This window comes from Hemicordylus capensis, chromosome 1 (assembly GCF_027244095.1).
Source record: "Hemicordylus capensis ecotype Gifberg chromosome 1, rHemCap1.1.pri, whole genome shotgun sequence".
NCBI classification, from domain to species: Eukaryota; Metazoa; Chordata; class Lepidosauria; order Squamata; family Cordylidae; genus Hemicordylus; species Hemicordylus capensis.
This window is the reverse complement of record NC_069657.1, coordinates 346,294,564-346,313,081: the sequence shown is the minus strand read 5'-3', so window position 1 is coordinate 346,313,081 and position 18,518 is coordinate 346,294,564. Positions and strand designations below refer to the sequence as shown.

The following is an 18,518-nucleotide window of genomic DNA, read 5'->3' as shown; positions in this document are numbered from 1 at the left end:
GGTTGAAAGTCTCCTTTGCTAATCTGCAGCGAGGGGCCCATTTTAATAATTCATCTTTCTAGTGTGTTCTAGGCATTAAAAGTAATACAAATGTATAGTACTCAATGTATATCACTATATATTGTGACGTGTGTGTGTATTCAGTGAAATGTATTTGCAGGCAGCATACTTATTTTGGAATATCAGACTTAAATCCTTGGGGGCCTGGGGTGTGCGGAGGCCCTGGACTTTGGGGGGGGGGCCCATTTTAAAATCTTGTCTCTGGGCCCACTCCAACCTTGCTACGCCCCTGTGTAGGATTTACAATACTAAACAACATTTATTTAATCAGATTTAACATCAGAATGGCACCAATCTCACAAGGTGCAAATCTACCTGACTGGGCATGAATGTGGCTAATACAGAGGAGAAATTTCCCATACTAAGAACCTGCATACATGGCATTCTTGTACATGTACAATCCACACCAGACAGCCAATACTGTAATCTCTGTGATGGACAGAATGAGTTCAGGTACCTCTTTCTTTCCCCCCAAAATGCTGTCAAAGCTGACAATACTGCCAAACAGTCCTGTTTGGCAAAGCGACTAAAGATAATCTTTGTGTACAGCAATAGGCACTCAGCCTGTTGCTATACAGGAACATTTCTGAATCAAGGCCAATATATTTTATACACTTAGCTTTCTCTATAGTACTCCTTTTCATCACTTGTGTCAGAATGTATAATATGGTAGAACTAGTCTGGTCTAACTTTTAAAAAAGCAGTATACATTTATAAGAAAAGCAACTTCCTTTTTAAAACAAAAAGGCTTCCAATTTCCCTTCTTTCCCTTCTGAAATAAAACTTTCTAAAAGTTATCAGTTGCTGAATTTGAAATATATAATTTGTTGGGGATGGGGCTGTAGCTCAGTGCCAATGAGGCAAGCTGGCATCAGGAGGCACCTACAGCCTGGAGTGGCAAAATTATAGACATCCTGCCCAACCCCACCACCCGGGGTCATTGCTTCACCCCTGTCACTAGGGGTGTGCACAAAATAGGTTTGCCCAGAACGGTTCAAGTTTGGACCTGACTCGAACTGGACCAGGCATGTTAGGTTTTGCATACTCCTGAACACACACACACACACACACACACACACACACACACACACACACGGCTCAGCTTGAATTTAAGCTGACTCAGGGGTTCTAAATGTTAATTAAAAAAACACAACCAAAAAACCTCAGTGCCGGGTTCAGGTCATCCAGCGGCCTCCAGCAGGGTGTTGCTGCAGCTGCAGAAGAGTCTCAGAAGGTTCCCCCCTGCCGCTGGCCTCCCCTGGTATTCTTCAGGCCCTTAAGGCCTGTTTTGTAGTCTTTCCGGCCCTCTCCCAGCTCGCAGTTGCCATTTCAAAGGCCACTGCACATGCGCCCTGGCGATTTGCATGCCCAGATTGTAAATGTGGGCATGCAAATGGCCAGTATGCATGCATGGCAGCCTTCAAAATGCCCGCTACAAGCCAAGAGAGTACAGGAAAGGCCAGAAAACAGGCCTTAACGGTTTGTAGATGACCCGGTGGAGGCCAGTGGAGGGAAGGAGAACCTTCTGAGATCGCCCCCCCACATGGTCACGGCAGCTTCCCCTGGAGGCTGCCAGAAGACCTGGACATGGTGGTGAGTTTGTTTGTTTTTAAAATTAACATTTAGAACCCCCAAGCTGGCCCGGGCGGGTTCGGCACAAAGTTGAGCCAAACCAAACCAAACCAAACCAAACCAGGCCATTTGGCTTGAGGGCGAGCCATCAAACAGGCATGGTTCGATGCAAACTGGTTTGACCTCAAGCCGGTTAGCATATCCCTGTCACTTTTTCCCAGTAAGCTAGCACAACACTAGATGGCTGTATTGGTTATTTTCTCTCTTGCTCATTCCAAATTCAATCAATCAATCAATCAATCAATCAATCGGCAATAGAGAAGAGAGCCCACCCAACCACCTAGTGCTGTGCTAGCTACCTGGAAAATGGCAATGGGCAGCGCCTGCCCCCTGATGCTGACCACACCCCCTAATGGCAACACGTCACCAACAGGGCACATGCACTGCCTGTCAGAGGTCAGATCAACTAGTTGCAATGGCAGCTGGTTGATCTGCTGTCTCACCAGCCATACATGTGCCTGATGCTGACGTGCTGACATTTGTGGGCCTGGACAGCAGCAGAGTGCAGGTGCTGCCCATCACCATTTCCCAGCCAGCTAGTGCAGTGGCTGACTGGGTTCTCTTTTCTTTCACTGTGAGACAGAGCAAATCACCCATCTATCTGCCACACTAGCTGGCTGGGAAATGGCAACCAATGACAGCAAGGAGCAGCAAGCCAGGGAGCAGTGATGAGCCTGGGTGATGTTGCGGTGTACAACACCCAGGCTGGCATGGGTGCTTGCTTCAGACAGCATGGATGCTTGAGCTGGCCCTGGGTAAAGCACATGCTTTGCATATGGAAGTTACAGGTTCAATCCCTAGCATTTACAGGTGCTGCTGGAAACACCCCAGAGAGCCAGTACTGACCTAAATGGTCAATAGTCTGACTCAGTATGGCCGCGTCATACATACTTTAATATGTAGATCTGCTTTATTTGTCCAAATCCAGCAACTTCATTGTGCCCACAGGGGACCATGTTAGCCTACCGAGTTCCATGTGAGAAAGTTCTCAATCAATGAATGCTTTTCAAAGGCACTCATCAGCAGTAAAGAGAATGAAGAGCCCCTGATGTGGGGTCTTCATGGGTCAGGAATAACATCAAAGCATTTTAGATAATATCTGTTATTTCTCCCCAAATCTTACCATTTTCATTTGCCACACTGACATAACATTATTTTCTCCTTGTGATTTAAGAGAACAAATTAAGAAAACAATGGACAAAACAATCAGTGCATCATTTATTTCCATTACTGAAATGTATAAAAAGATGATTATTATTATTTTTAGTGAGGAAGATGGATCTAACCCAGACATGAAAATAAAATGGGAATCTATTGGCAGAATGTTTTCATGACAGAACATAGCTTTCCAAACCTGAAAGAGCTGCAAAAATAATGAAAAATCACAAAGCTCATTCACAGTTCCATTCCCATTCGTACTAAGAGTCTCAGACCATAGTTACTGATTCCTTTTCATTTCACATTATCTCTTCAGCGAATCCAAGATGTGACCTCTTCCCCTTACCAAGTGCTGACATGTTCACACTTTTACACAACAACAAACATGCCTTTATAGATCCATTCTTCTAGAAAAGTGACACAATACTATGGAACCATGACTCCAAATATAATTGTAGATAGTTCATCTGCCCCAAAAGGTTGTCTCTTTGCTAACTCAGGGTCAAACCACATGTGATGGTAAACATGTCATGACTTTTCTTTTCTTCTCAGAATGGCAGCAATGGGTTGTTCTGATCCAGATTGGATCAGCATGGGAAATGATAGTTTTTAAACCTTTCCCAGGGGTGTATCTAGGGGTAGGGCAGGCAGGGCACATGCCCTGGGCGCCACTTAAAGGGGGGCGCCATTTTGTAAAATTAATTCTGTTTTTTTAAAATGGCTGCCCAAAACAAAATGGCCACCGTGCATGCTCAAATGGCCTCTGTGAGGCCCTAGGTCATGCCAGGCCTTGCAGAGGCCATTTGAGCATGCACGGTGGCCATTTTGTTTTCAGTGGCCATTTTAAAAGAAAGATTTTTGAAAATGGCCACTGCACATGCTCAAATGGTCCCTGCGAGGCCCTAGAGGACAGTGGGGGGAGGAGGAACCTTTGCATACCCCCCAGCCTTTAGGAAGCCCCCCAAAGGGGCTACAGGTAAAAAAATAATAATATATAATATAAGTCACTGTACACATATTCAGATTGGCACTATGTACAGAGAATCAGGGCTTGTGAATACTGAGCTGATGCTTATGAGCTAGGATTGTATTCATTTGCTCTTACTTTGCTTCTTGTGATAAGTGAGTTAAATGTGATGTCTTGCTAATATGGCTATTAATGGTGAATTAGTCTTTGAATCAGTGTGAAATCCTTAATATTAAGGCCCACTGGGAGTTTCTTGCTCTCTTTCTCTCATTTTAACTGTCTTTCTGGAAGACTAGAATATATTCCAAGCAGTGACACAGTTTACTCTGCATATCCTTTAATTATTTTCAGAGTATCTGGGAAAAGTCAAATTCTCCATTTATTTTTAAAACTTATGTAATGGTGACGCTACAATACATAGTAGAGAATTAGACAGGCACTTCTGTTTAGTTTTCCAAGTACACCTCCACATAATATTTGGGTATTTCATGAGCCCCCACATACTGAAATTTGTAGTTTTCCAGCATTTTTTGATCTGGCTAAGTCCACTGCTAAAATAGTTTTTGAAAGATTAAAAGATTAACGAGCCTGAGTTGTATTTTTCAGCTGATATTATGGTAAAGTTATCTCAAAGATGGATGTCAGATGCTTGGACAGGGGGCGCAATTTCAGTGTTTGCCCTAGGCACTATTTTCCCTAGATACGCCTCTGACCTTTCCTCCAGTGTTATGGTCCCAACAAATATCCCTGTTCCCGAAAACACTATCTGCCCCTGGGAGAAAGTTGCTATTTGTGCCCATAACATATTTCCTCTTGGGACAAATAGTAGCTAGAGTACAGGTGATTTTCATCGAGATCACAGCATGGCGAGAATGGGTTAATCCCCTCATCTTCTCCAGAATCCTGATTGGGGGCCCCCATGGCTGCTAGTTGTGGTTTTAAACCAACACAGACTAGCTCCTATGGAAACTTCTAATTTGTTATCTCTGTTTTTTTATCTCATATATGGTGGTCTCGCTCTCTTATTTATTTTAATTTAATTTTATTTTATTTTATATATTTCTATACCACCCAAAACACAAGTTCTCTGGGCAGTTTACAAAACAATAGAAACAACAACAACAACTAATAATAATAATAATAATAAGGAACAGCCTATATTCTGCTATGATATCTATAACAACAGCAACAACATTGACAATAAAATTCAGCTATCCCAGGTCCTTGGGAAGGACTCGATGTCTGGATAAAACAAACCAGTCAATAACACCTGTCTGACTGTGTAAACAAGAAATAATAATTCAATTTCTATACTGCCCTTCCAAAAATGGCTCAGGGCGGTTTACACAGAGAAATAATAAATAAAAGATTATAAAAGATTAAAACATTTCAACAATTAAAATTAAAAAGTTAAAACTATTAAAACACAATTAAAACACAATTAAAACAGTATCTAATTAAAAGCCTGGGTGAACAAATGTGTCTTGACTGCCCTTTTAAAAGTTGTAAGAGATGGGGAGGCTCTTATTTCAGCAGGAAGTGTGTTCCAAAGCCTCGGGGCAGCAATGGAGAAAGCCCCTCCCTGAGTAGCCACCAGATAAGCTGGTGGCAACTGGAGATAAACCTCTCCAGATGATCTCAATGGGCGGTGTGGTTCATAGCGAAGAAGATGTTCTCTTAAATACCCAGGGCCCAAGCTGTTTAGGGCTTTATAGGTTATAACCAAAACCTTGTACTCTGCCTGGAAACCTACCGGCAGCCAGTGTAGATGTTTTAAGATAGGAGTGATATGGTCTCTCCGAGATGACCCAGAGACCAATCTGGCCACCTCATTCTGGACTAACTGCAGTTTCCAGACTATGTACAAAGGCCACCCCACATAGAGTGCATTGCAGTAGTCAAGTCTGGAGGTGGCCAGCAGATGTACTACTGTTCTGTGGTCATTTATCTCAAGAAATGGACGCAGCTGGTGTATCAGCCAAAGCTGATAAAAGGCACCTCTGGCCACTGCCTCAACCTGGGACACCAGGGAGAGTTTTGTGTCCAGAAGCAGCCCCAGACTGCGTACCTGTTCCTGATTATTTAAAAGATGTAAAAACTAGCAAGACTTGAGGTACAGTGGGTACTATGACAATATTTTGTCATTTCCCCATATTACACTTTGTAAGTGAACCTAGGGCCAACTTAGACCTATGCTGCAAAATAATATGCTTCAACATGCTCAGCTTTCCCCTGCTGAGATTGGCAAAGGATGTTTCTTCCTTACATTTCCCCTCTGATGCACGAAGTAGAAAAAGAAGAGATGTGCAACCAAGCAGCACATGTTGGTTTTGAAACATAATATGTAAACACTGACTTTTGCATCCATTAAGCATAACCTCTTGGTTGCTCTACTGAGACCTAGTTGTCACATTTATCTTTAGGAGAGTTGCAAACTGATCTTTTAACAGTTGGTGTAAGTAATGCCTATCTGTCTAAGAACAGCAGTCTTATTCAGAATTATGTGGCCACAGACAGCAACCTTCATGGTTTGGGAACTGCAAATTTGAGAAAGCACTTCTTCCTGTATGGCTCTTTATTTCCCATCTGCTATAATATTTGGGCAGGGGTGGAGCGGCTTGCTGAAATCCCTATATTGGAGGTGCTAAGAAATGCTTTCTGGTAAGCGACAAGTGAATCCTGAGTTTTAGGAAGAAATGCAAAGCCCATTTGTGGGGGTTGGCCTTAGGAAGTTAATCACACCATCTGTAGTGCTTAATGTATGTTTTGATACTGACTTTTCAGTTGTGAAAGTTTTATTAGCTATTTTTTTAAACAGCCGTTAGCTGCCTTGAGCATCTTGAAAGGCCACATATAAATTGTTAAAATAAAAATATAATAAAGCCTACCCTACATAAAACCAATTCCCCTGAAGTTGAATCCCACAGATCCTTGGCATTGTATTATAAGACCCTCTCAGATGCAGTGTAAGTCCTGAAACGGCTCTCCCTACATATAATAATAAAATAAAGCTCCTTAGCTATTAAATGTAACTTGATTATATACGTACGAGTACATCCTCCTTCTTCAAAGCCATAAAATCCATGCGCACAGCGGTCACACTTCTTTCCTCCAACACCTGGTTGGCAGTGGCACTGTCCTGTCTCATCACAATCAAAAGATTTGGATCCAAATGAATTACAGTTGCAAGGAACACAGCCTCTGGATGACTGTACTCCAAAAGTTCCACGCTGTCACAAGAGACAAAAAGGAAAATCATTCAGCAGAAATAAAAACAAGAAGCAAATTCAGGAGGGAGGGAAAAAAAAGCAAAGAATGAATTTGTAGGGAGACAAATAGATGAGAGCAAGCCAGTGAATTTAATTATTTCTACCTTAGATGATTAAAATAAGCAAACAGCTCAGCAACTACTACAATTATAATGACTTGGTTTACTGTGCTGATTTACTGCACTCTTCTAGTGAACTTGTCTAGCTGTTTCACACTCATGCAGAAGAACACATTACATGCTTTAATGCTGGCATGCAGTCACTAATAAAAGTTAGCTAAGGCAGCTAATGCTGCTTTTGATGAGATGTCAGAGATTTGTGATGTTTGATCTCCCATCTCAATTTCTTTCGATTTTGGCAAATAACAGCCATGGGGTGTTCATGTGTAAATATGATCACACTGAACACAGGAGCACATTGCAGGTGGAGGTTTCCCCCCTGGTTTTCTGCTGAAAATACCACCCCCTGAAGACCATTATTTGCCCCATTTGGGAAAAATTACATGCACAGGCAGTGTTCACATGAATTTTCTCTAATGGGGTAAATAACAGTTGCAGGGTCATTGGGACAATGATATGCTGGAAAAGATTAATCCTCATACCGACACCACATTCATAGTCTGAATCAGGGCCCTCTGTGTGGCAATTAGTCACCACAATGTAAATATATGGGACAGCCAATCACAGATCCGTGTCACCTCATCCAGTTTGGTCCTGAAATGTGTATTAAAATGCAAAAATCTGAACTATAAAGAATCCAGCTTTGAGCTTCATAAGCTCCAAAATTAATCTGAAATCTCATGCATCCATTCTCATCAGGTATTCAGTATAATGTAATACCTGAGATATCTGCTCTGGCTCTCTTCTGGGGCATCAGTTCAAATCATTACATGCGATGCTGCTAAAACCAATTAAGAAGTCTGAGGTACCAGCTGGTACAGATCAGCTAGGATCCACTAATATAACTGAAGCTGAACTTGTTTTACCAGTAAGTATTATTGCAACAGCAATGCTTATCCAAGAATACCCATAAAACATCAGCAGCAGGAGCCCCATTGCAGTCAGTGGCCACTTTAGTGGTACTTTCCATAAACTCAAGGTATGCCACTGGAATCCTGTTGTGGGGCTAACCAACAGAATGCTTCTGTTCTAAGTACAGCCCCGAAGATTGTGATTGTCACTATTTTTCAAGAGGGGGCCACTTGGGCAAAAAACAAAAACAGAGAAAACCCCAACCTTCAATGTGAGAGCCATTTCTCCGCACAGTATTGTGCTTCTCTCAGTGCTGGGCCGTTTAAGAGAGACGAAGCCCTCTCTTTCTAGGAGGAAAGCGCTGGGAAGGGCAGCACTTCCCAGCACTCTGTGCATGCCTTTCAAGATGGTGCAGGAGCTCACGAAAGCTCCACTTCCCTTAAATGAGCACCCCCTTGGTGCTGGACAAAGCACAGCACTGCACAATGAGAACAGTAGTTTCTACATGGTGCCAGGGAACTGTGCAGAGTATTCAGCTTTGACCAAAGTTTGATACAGGCCCAATACACAATAAATCAGGGAGCCACACTTAGGATTGATTCGTCACCACTGCCCCCCTCCTTACAATGAAGAACACTGCCCTAAAGGGTGCTGCCCAGCCTTCCAGTTGCCAACCCAGAGGTAAGAAGTGTGTAAAAAAAGATGGCTGCATCTTTCACAACAGATTTGCAAGCATACTCCTCAAGGGGTGGCAGTTGTGGCCTTGGTCAGCCACCCCCCAAATTATTCATAAAGTATTGGGTATCAAGGCCATGTTCACTGTATAAGTAACTAAAATTAGTCTTGCAATTTGCTACGTAAAGGTTGACCTTCTTCAGCAGGATACTAGCCTGCTTTGTTCAGATTACAGGCTTAGAGGCTGAAGTTGTACTCCATGCAAAGCCAAGTAAGATCAACAATGTTCACGCTTTTTTGTTATCCACGTTTTCACTTCTGTGTACTGCAGTGATTACAGCAGCAGCATATCTTTCAGTGATGTGCAATTAAATCCCAAGCTTTAATTAAATGTGAAACCATCTTATAATTTTCAAAAAGAAAAAGAAAAAAGGAGCAGAGAGAAAAATCTCCAAACAGCCATTCAAAATAATACGATGAAGTTAAGTGCAGCACAGCATGCGACTAGTCTTTAAATAAACAGTTTGATAGGAGGTAATAAATTCTATTTATAAGGGTAAAAGACAAAAATAAATTCCCTTTTAGACTAAAGGGCTATTCACATGACTGGTGGTGGGGAGGGCGTGTGGGCAGGAGTGGGGAGGTTGCACTGAATTTACCTTCCCCCCAAATTATTGCTGGCCTACCAAGCCGCATGGCATCAGGTATCCCACAATGCACCACACAATGAGCTCTAGGTGCCTGTCTCTGTGTCTGCTTGGGCTGCAAGCAGCTCATGTGGTCACATAAGCAGTGAGCCAGGGCAGAAAGTTGGGTTTGGTGGCTCAATCCTGGCAGTTCAGCTGCACGTGAAAACCCCCATGTTCTATTCATTTTTTTCTTTCTGTGAATAATCTAAACAAATCTATTTAATTTTCTGTGAAATATAAGGGCCTCTATGATTCAACTAGTTATGTGCACCCAAGAGTCCTTTGAACTAGTCTATCTTGAACAGCAGCTACGACCCATCCCCACATCACATGCTTGAACCCTAGTTTGCATTCCTGCTTTATGGGCAAACCATGGTCTGCACCAAGCAGTGTACATTTTATCTGGTCATTGGAAGAAACTTCTTAACAGTCAGTGGAACTAATTAGCAGGGGTAGATGGGAAAGACCTCTGGTCTTCAAGCAGAGGCTGGACAGCCATCTATTGAAGGTTCTATAGTTCTGGATTTCCTGATCTCAAGGGTCCCTCCAATCCAGTGATTCAATCCATAGTTTGCCAGGTTCAGATGAAAAGGCAAACTATGCTTTTGGAAGCTTGTCATCTTGATGTGCAAGGAGAAAGGGAAGTAGAGAAGAGAATGTGCCTAATCATTCCCTTCGGAAAGACTTCTTAAAGTGGTTCTAATGACACATCAAACTCTTATACAATATGGGACTTGCAATAATGCCTAAAACCACATCCATGTCCTTACCAAAGCTGGAATAAAAACCTGCCAAAGTAACCTAGGAGCTGTGGGTGAGGGAAGGCTCAACTAAACCACCTGATCAGAGCATTAAGAGTAGCATGTCCAATTGGGCATATCTAATCAGATGTTACACCTAGTTAAATTGCATTTCTATGGGCTTGAAGTCAGAGCATATTATGGCGAAATGAACTACTAGGCTGGGTTAACAGGTTTCCAGTGTGTTAAATTTGAGAAAGCGGCTCCCCAAATATAATGCACTTGAGCCAGGAGATAAAATGGCAGCTCAGGCTGTCGGCATGACTACCAAGCTGGCCTGTGGTTAGCACTGTGTATTTCAACTTATCAGTAAATATGCATGAATATGTGAGCTCTTTGGCGTTTCCAGAATGATTTACAACCTAATCCTATGCATGTTAACTTGAAGTAAGTCCTGCTAGGTTCAATGAGACTTTCTCTCAAATATGTGTCCTGCATATATTGTACATTTTGCTAGATAATGCTTTGAAGTTTGCCAAAATGGCTAAATGACCTTTATTTGTATTACACTGTTAATATACTAAAGTAGCACCACACAGGTACACACTAGAATGCAATACATGCTGCACACAGTCCTTTTTAAATTATTATTACCAAAGCAGCGGGTTTGAAAGCACCCCTAGGGCATCCACTTGCACTGGGGAAGCCCCATCTCTGAGGAGGTGCTTTGATTTGCTGAGAGGCTGCTGGGCTCTCCTTCTGGATATACACCTGCCTGCTCAGCTCGCATCGTTTGCCCGTGAATCCTGATTTACAGATACATCTCCCTGACACATCACAGTGCAGTGACATGGACCCCAGTGGATTGCAGCCACATGGTATGCAGAATCTCTTTTCCAGAGCCCAAAGGTAGTTGGGCTTTTAAAGAGAAATGGGGAAATAGAAGTTAGAAAACAACGATTAAAGAAAAGGCAGAAGAATAAATGCAGAGGAAAAAGATCAAGTAAGCCTATCAGAAAGTGCTATTCAGCAAAGGAGCTGTGTTTTGGCAGAGCAACTAAGAATGTAAAATGAAAATGCAGAACAGAAATCCAATTCTCCCACACAGTTTTCAGGGACATATGTTTTAGGGGGTCACATTTCAGGCTTCAGAAGGAAAGGGCGATTGACAAAAATCGATCCTGCACATTTGCTGCATGAGTGCTTCCTTAGACTGGATGACAGCCAATGGCTTTTTGTTGCAGACAACCACACATTTTGTTTTATAACTTCCACATGTGTAAAAGTATAAATGGCTACACACAACCTTGCTTTGAATTACAACCCATGATTTCTGGTTACGTTACCATTTTGTATTGACTTAACCCAACACACAAATTCTGGGATTATCATCAGTTACTATTATTACAGTCCCAAGAATCTCAGCTTTTACATTTAAAGAAGTTTCTGGATCTCTTCATGACTTATTATGGTACACCCAACTATAGAATTTTAAATTTCGTTAATGAAACATTCACACAGGAGAAGAGGAAAAATTCTTCTGCAGGTAGCATTCGGACCACATTGCTGATTCACTTCTTGATATCATTGCATGCTGTATTTACTCATGTAGAACAAACTGTGATACTTGCTCTACTGAAGGCACTCATTTGAAGTGTTTCTACTGGCCATCTTTACAAGCTCTCCCTCTCTCTCTACATGTTCATTTAATATAGGGAAAGAAGGAATGGGAGCACACTGGCTGATTATGCCACTGTCCCAATGGACTCCCTTAAATATGCCCCCCAAATGTCTCTGCATTCAGATGCAGAGGAAAACACTGAATGCAGGAGTGGGGGGTGACGGAACCCTGGGCAACCAAGTTCCCATAGTGAGAATCTCAACTGGTGTTCAGCACTGAATATGGGGACATTTGGAAGTATGGCTGGGGCGCACATAGGGGTGGAGAGCATGGCTTGCTAGCCTGCTCCTACCTTCCCTTCTCTCTGCATTGTGAATTCAGAGAGAGAAGTTATGAAAATAGCTATTAGAAAAACTAAGATAAGGTATCATTGTGTCAAGGTGTGAGGCAGTTATTTGCATTCAGATTGATTACAAAGCAATAATTGATCTAACCTCTCAGTGCTAGATGGGCCTTCTGTTCCCAACTGGGAATTTTGGAAGTCAATGGAGTTCTTTCTTATTTTGGAAGTCAATCTTGGAAGTCAATGGAGTTCTTTCTTATTTTGGAAGTCAATCTTGGAATCTCGGAAATCAATGGAGTTCTTTCTTATTTCCCACTGCACTCCTTAGTAATCCTTGTTTAATAGGACCACTTCCACACATCTTTATAGAACTTTTTCAAAGGAGGAAAAACATAGGAACCCAGGAAGCTGCATTATACCAAGTCAGACCATTGACCATACAGCTTAGTATTGTCTACTGGTAGTGGATTTCCAAGGTTTCAAGCAAGATACTTTCCCAGGCCTACCTGGAGAGGCCAAGGATTGAATCTGAGACCTTCTGAATGCAAAGCAGATGCTCTACCACTGAGTTACAGCCCCATCTCCACATATTACCGGAGCAGGAGATTCCATGGCAGATTACAGTTTCTAAAACATGTGAATGATTATGTACCCATTAAATCAACACACAGATTTGGGGGTGGGGGGTTCAAATAAGTATGAACAGAACTCTGCTTGCACAATGGAGTTTTCTCACCCTCTCCTGCTCACTGCAGCCCCCTGTGACATTTTAACCCATTCATGAGGGTTGAGGGACCCTACAGCATGCCATGGAATGTGGAACAAGGGCCTTCAGCATAAGGGGGGAATCAGCTCAAATCAGGGGGTCTCCTTGCATGGGCAAAAGTGCCATTCATTCAGGGCACCTTTGGATCCAATCAACTGAAAACACTGAATCACTGAATGCTGGTGAAGGCAGGTTAAGAAATGTTCTAAGTACCTAATCTGAGAGTTAGTTACACACTTAATTGAAATGAATAGGACAGCAAAAACAGGAATACGTAGGTCTGAACACACTATTAAGACATTATGTTGTACCTGTATTAAGATGTCTGTACACTTGTACATGTTTTTTGTGAATGACTAGGCCTGCATTCATTTTCAAAATCAACCTGGACAGGTCCCTCAAATGCAAGGTAGATAGGAATTGTACTAATGATCCTGTGTTCTACATAACATGTGCATAACTATAGCTGTGTACAGATTTATACCTGTGTACAGATTGTACTAATGTTGAACATAATGTACAAATAGGGCTTTTAATTTTTTTTTTAAACATCCTGGCTACTGTGTCCTTTAGACTTCAGTAGAAACACTGAGACACAACTTAAATCTGTGCATGTTTACTCAGAAATATATCTAACTAATTTAACTGATACTTTCTCCTAAGTAAATGTCCATAGGACTGAAACCTTAGAATTATGCATATGTCTAAGTGCTCTGATGGAAAGGAATATTTAATTTTCAACCCATGTCATCAAAAGTCATAAAAGAAAACTATTTCACATAAAAGGTACAGCCATTCTGGGGTTGGTCTTTTTTTGGCAAGTCAGCCATTCTGTCAATATATTTTCTCACAGAATTGAAATGTGTTCTTTTTATAAGTGTTAAATATTCATAGTGTATATTTATTTTGCTTGACTTAGATTTTAAAAGTGGATGAGTTCTTTGCAAAGAAAACAGCATGATCCATTAGTGCTGAGTGTTACTCTAGAAAGCCTGAGAACTGAACACTGAGCTTTTGAAATATGTCATTTAATATCCTTCCTTCTATGTCCAAAATTACCCCTTACACTTTATTTGAATCAAAAAGAGTTCTGATATAATAAATAGGAAGTGAAGGAATACATTAAGACCAGAGACCTAATGGTTTTCTTAGGATTTCTTAAAATTCTTATTGCTTACCTTACACTCATCACATCGGCGTCCCACAACATTGGGTTTGCAATCACACTGTCCAGTCTTAGAATTGCAGGTATCTGAGAATGAGGCATTCATATGGCAGCGGCAAGCTACAAAGAACAAACAAATGTCATGGCCTATTTGGGGCATAAATGAAATGAATATAAAATAAAATGAACTCTACTTATACTGTACATACACACTGATTGTTGAAAATTCAAAGCTTTTCAGCTGGCTAAGCTCCTAGCTCTGGTAACCAGAGGGTAATGGCTTAAGTTGGTGGTGCACACTAAAATTTTCTGCCATTTGACTTAAAAACAATGATTTGAGACACTCCACACTCTTGATACTTGCAATCCCTGCTCTTCAAACTGAGAACACTTATGGTCTGATTATGCATCATTCTCACTACATGAACTTATTTTCCTTCTTATTACTAAAAAAGCATCTAAACGTTGCTCCTTTTTTGGGAGCGATTTCTTTGTCGTCTTCCTCTGACTCTATTCCTCACCTATGTAGGCTCTGAATAAAAAAACATACAAACATGCATTTTATACTGTTTGAGACCAGATTTCAAAAAAAGCTGTCTGAAAGATATGAAATATACCATACCAAGTTGCAAGGCCAACTTCTGCACTTCTGTTCTAAATTGGAATCAGTGGCTTCCAGCCTTCTCATCTACACAGATGGGAAGACATAGCCAACAACCCTTTGTATTTCACATTCCAGGGGAAACTGTGTGAGCCAAATGTCCCTCCCCTTGGCCTCGTGCAGAGGGGAGGGTGATTTGTCCCAGCCCGGCAGTGCACGAGGCCCCAGAAGACTCCTGATTGGCCCATCTGCATGCAAGGGGCGGGGCTTGCATCAGGCCCTTCCAGCTCCCCGCCCCAAACCTTCAGTCTGTTTGAAGATCCAACGGAGAAGGAGCTTGCAGTCGTGGCTCCTCCTCGGGTCTTTTTGGGCGGCATCGGAGTGGGGGAGGCCTTCAGCTGAAGGCCCCTGGATTGGTGGCGGCTCTCTCTTGCAGCAGTGGCAGTCTTTTGAAGGCTGGCAGGCCCCGGGTTGAGGGCTAGCTTCGGCGGAGCGGCAGCTGGGTGGTATGGTTTGGCGCCCTCAGCTCCTCGGGGGGGCTATCGGACCCGGGGATTAGGCGGCAGCTGGGCGGGGATGCTTTGGTGGGTCTGTGAACAGGCGGTAGCAGCAGCTGGGAGGCGGTCAGTGGGTGTTTTGGTGGGCCCGGGAACAGGCAGTATGATACCTGGGTGGCTTCGTTTTGGGGGCCTAAGAGCGAGCGTTTGGCCTGTAGGGCCTGGGGTAGACCGATAGCCCTTGGTCTGGGCCGTGTCTGGTTTGGTGGTGAGGCTTTCTGGTCCATTTTGCTGGGTACTAAGCCAGCTCATTTGCAAGGCCTTGTATTCTGGGGTCGTGCCTCCGAAGAAGACCAAAGGGAAAATGGGGGTCGACCTATTCAGCCTCCCAGGCATCCTGCGCCACAGACGTCTTCCTCTGATGATGATGATGATGATAATGGGGAGATGGCTTTAATCAGGGGCCTCATTCAGCAGATGGAGGCTTTAGAGCAGGCCAGGGTGGTGCCCGTGGATAAAGGGGCAGGCTCATCAGGGGTCCCGAAAAAGCCCATCAAACACACTGGGGGGGCAACGAGAGTTCAATTGTTAAAGTATTTATCTGACAGGTTGGGGGTTTTGGAGGCAGGAGGCACACCTGTAGGCCCTGTAGGTACTGAGGAGCCAGTGGATCCTGCTGCAGCGGTCCCGAGTGACCCCAACTCAATGGTTCCTGTGTTCCCAATGCCTGTGGATGCCAGTCCAATGGAGCCTCCAGTGCCATCTTCCACGGGTGAGCCATATGCACTTACACCTCAAGGTGATACCAGCCAGTGGCCTGTGTATCCCTGATCGATATCTGCCGTGGGAGGCTGGGGCGCCAACCCCTTCTGGACACCTTACACACAGCCTTGGGGTTTGGGCCCCATAACAGGGTTACCAGGGGTGATACCCAGCACTCAGGGGGCGGCAAAGCAGGTGTGGCAGGGGGCGGTGTCCCCTTCAGGGCCTTCAGGGGCTGGTCTTGCCACTGGTTCTGGGTTCTATCCTATGGGGATTATGTCATCCCCACAGCATGCCCCTTATGGGGCTATGGGGCTCCCTTTGGGGGACCATTTGTTGCCCGCAACTAGGGGAAAGATTTTAAAAGGTGAGTACATTGATATCTTTAGCCTCCTCTTTCATGAGCCAGAAGTTAAACATAAGGAGGGGGGATCTTGCAAGGAGCACAAAGCCACTAAACGAAAGCTGGTTGGAAAGACTTGGAACAACTGGCTTTCTGGCTTCACAGTATATATGGGGGTTATCGTGAGGGCTCATCCAGCTAAGGGTCCGGCATTGCTGAAATACATGGACATCATACACAGGGCAGTCTGTGATTTTGCAGGTTCAGCTTGGGTCCATTACAATGCAAGTTTTCGTATGCGGGCTGCCCTGGACCCCTCCCTACCATGGGATGCTCCTTTACAGGAACTATGGTTGGTAATTATGTTCCCTTCCCGCCCGGTAGAAGGTGATAGGTCTGATAGCGGACACCTGCTCTCCAGACCCCAGACAGCCGCTCTTGTAACCGGGGCAGGCCAGCAGTGGGTTAAACCCCACCTGGTGTGCTGGGAACATAATACTGGGGGGAGCTGCTCCTGGCCTGCCTGCCATTTCCGGCATGTGTGTGGGCTGTGCGGAGCCAAACACCCAAGCTCTACATGCCCCAGGGCTAGAGGCAGGGGATCAGGTACCAGGTTCCGGCCAGGTAACAACAAAAAGCCGCCCCCCTCACCCCCTGCGGGTAATGGGGCCCAGCCCAATTAGGCTGGAAGTTTTGGAGCTCTGTCTGGTTGATTATCCTGATAGGGAATCGGCAGCATATATGATTGCGGGTTTCAGGGAAGGTTTTAGGAATCCTTCCACGTCAAAGCCGGCAGCTTTCACGTCCTGTAACCTTAAGTCTGTGATGGGGATGGAGGCAGTGGTACTCAAGAAAATCAACAAGGAGGTGACAGCTGGGTGGGTATACTGGCCTTTTGACTACCCCCCTTTTCCTAGCTTGAGGGTGTTGCCCCTGGGGGTAGTTCCCAAGAAGGCACCAGGTGAATTTCGCCTGATCCACCACCTTTCTCAACCTAGGGGGTCTTCTGTCAATGATGGCATACCAGACCATCTATGTTCGGTCCGCTACATGTCTTTTGACGTGGCGGTTAGGATGGTTAGGGAACAGGGGGTGGGGGCCCTCTTGGCCAAGTGCGATACTGAGTCTGCCTTCCATCTGCTGCCCGTGCATCCTTTAGATTTCGACCTGCTAGGTTTCACCTATGCAGGAAGATTTTACTTCGACCAGGTTGCTGGGTTTCCTGTGCTGCTTTTAAGGCGTTTAGCACGGTTTTAGAATGGGCAGTGAGGTGCAAGGCGGGCTTGCTTTCCACAGTGCATTAGCTTAATGATTTTCTTTTTGCTGGGAGGGGTAGTTCCCTCGAGTGTCACCATTTGTTGCAGTGTTTCATACAGCTATCTAGCGAGTTGGGTGTGCCACTGGCACAGGGTAAGACAGAAGGTCCAGTCATCAGGCTTTCTTTCTTTGGGATTGAGTTGGATACGGTGGCATGCTGCTGAAGAAGTTGGGGGTTCTATTGGGATTAGTTAGATCTTTGGGGCAAGCGCGTAAGGCCACACTGAGGGAATTGCAGGTGGTCGTTGGACACCTTAATTTTGCCTGCAAGGTTGTTGTGCCAGGCTGAGCCTTTCTGAGGCATCTGGGTGACCTCATGCCGGGCCTGAAGGCCCCACACCACAGGGTTCATGTTAATGAGGGAGTCAGGGCTGACTTGGCTGTGTGGGAGGCTTTTTTGCTGGGCTTTAATGGGGTTTCCTTTTGGAGGAGTGAGCAGCTCCTCGAGGCCGATCTTCAGGTACATTCCGATGCGGCCGGGGGGGGGTAGGTTTTGGAGTATACTTCAGAGAACGGTGGTGCGCAGCACATTGGCTTGAAGAGTGGATGCGTGCGGGAGTTACACGGGATCTTACTTGACTGGAATTTTTCCCGATGGTCGTGGCAGTGCACTTCTGGGCCGGGGAGTTTGCTGACTCCACGGTCCGGTTCTGGTGTGACAACCAGGTGTTGGTCCAGGTGATTAAATCCCAGACCTCCCGGTCACGGTGGGTTATGAGGCTGCTGTGGGCATTTGTGCTGCAGTGTCTTAATGCTAACATTTTATTTTTGTCATGGCATGTCCCAGGGCTTGAAAATAGCATTACTGATGTGCTGTCCCAGTTTCAGTTGGTGTCATGGCTCAGACATCTGACTCAGAAGAGTCAGAGCAGCAGGATTCGCCTGCTAGTAAGGGCTCAGAGGCACAGCAACAGGATTTGGCAGGGAGATCAGACTCTGGAG

At 44.3% G+C, this 18,518-nt stretch overlaps 1 protein-coding gene and 1 long non-coding RNA gene across 15 annotated transcripts in view; one reads left to right on the top strand and one right to left on the bottom strand.

The window, feature by feature from the left end:
- The window catches only part of LAMA2 (laminin subunit alpha 2), a 759,697-nt gene that overhangs the window by 210,853 nt on the left and 530,326 nt on the right, over positions 1 to 18,518 (bottom strand). For all 12 annotated transcript variants that reach the window (XR_008313916.1, XM_053286200.1, XM_053286222.1 and 9 more), the window contains 2 exons: positions 14,070 to 14,176; positions 6,867 to 7,047 (listed from right to left, as the gene is read on the bottom strand). Coding sequence is in view for 11 of the 12 variants with exons in the window: in XM_053286200.1 (XP_053142175.1) it covers positions 6,867 to 7,047; positions 14,070 to 14,176 (288 nt within the window). In the remaining variant the exon portion in view is untranslated. The remainder of the gene's footprint in view (positions 1 to 6,866; positions 7,048 to 14,069; positions 14,177 to 18,518) is intronic.
- LOC128340727 (uncharacterized) overlaps positions 1 to 18,518 on the top strand; it is a 112,253-nt gene that overhangs the window by 651 nt on the left and 93,084 nt on the right. The window lies entirely within an intron of this gene.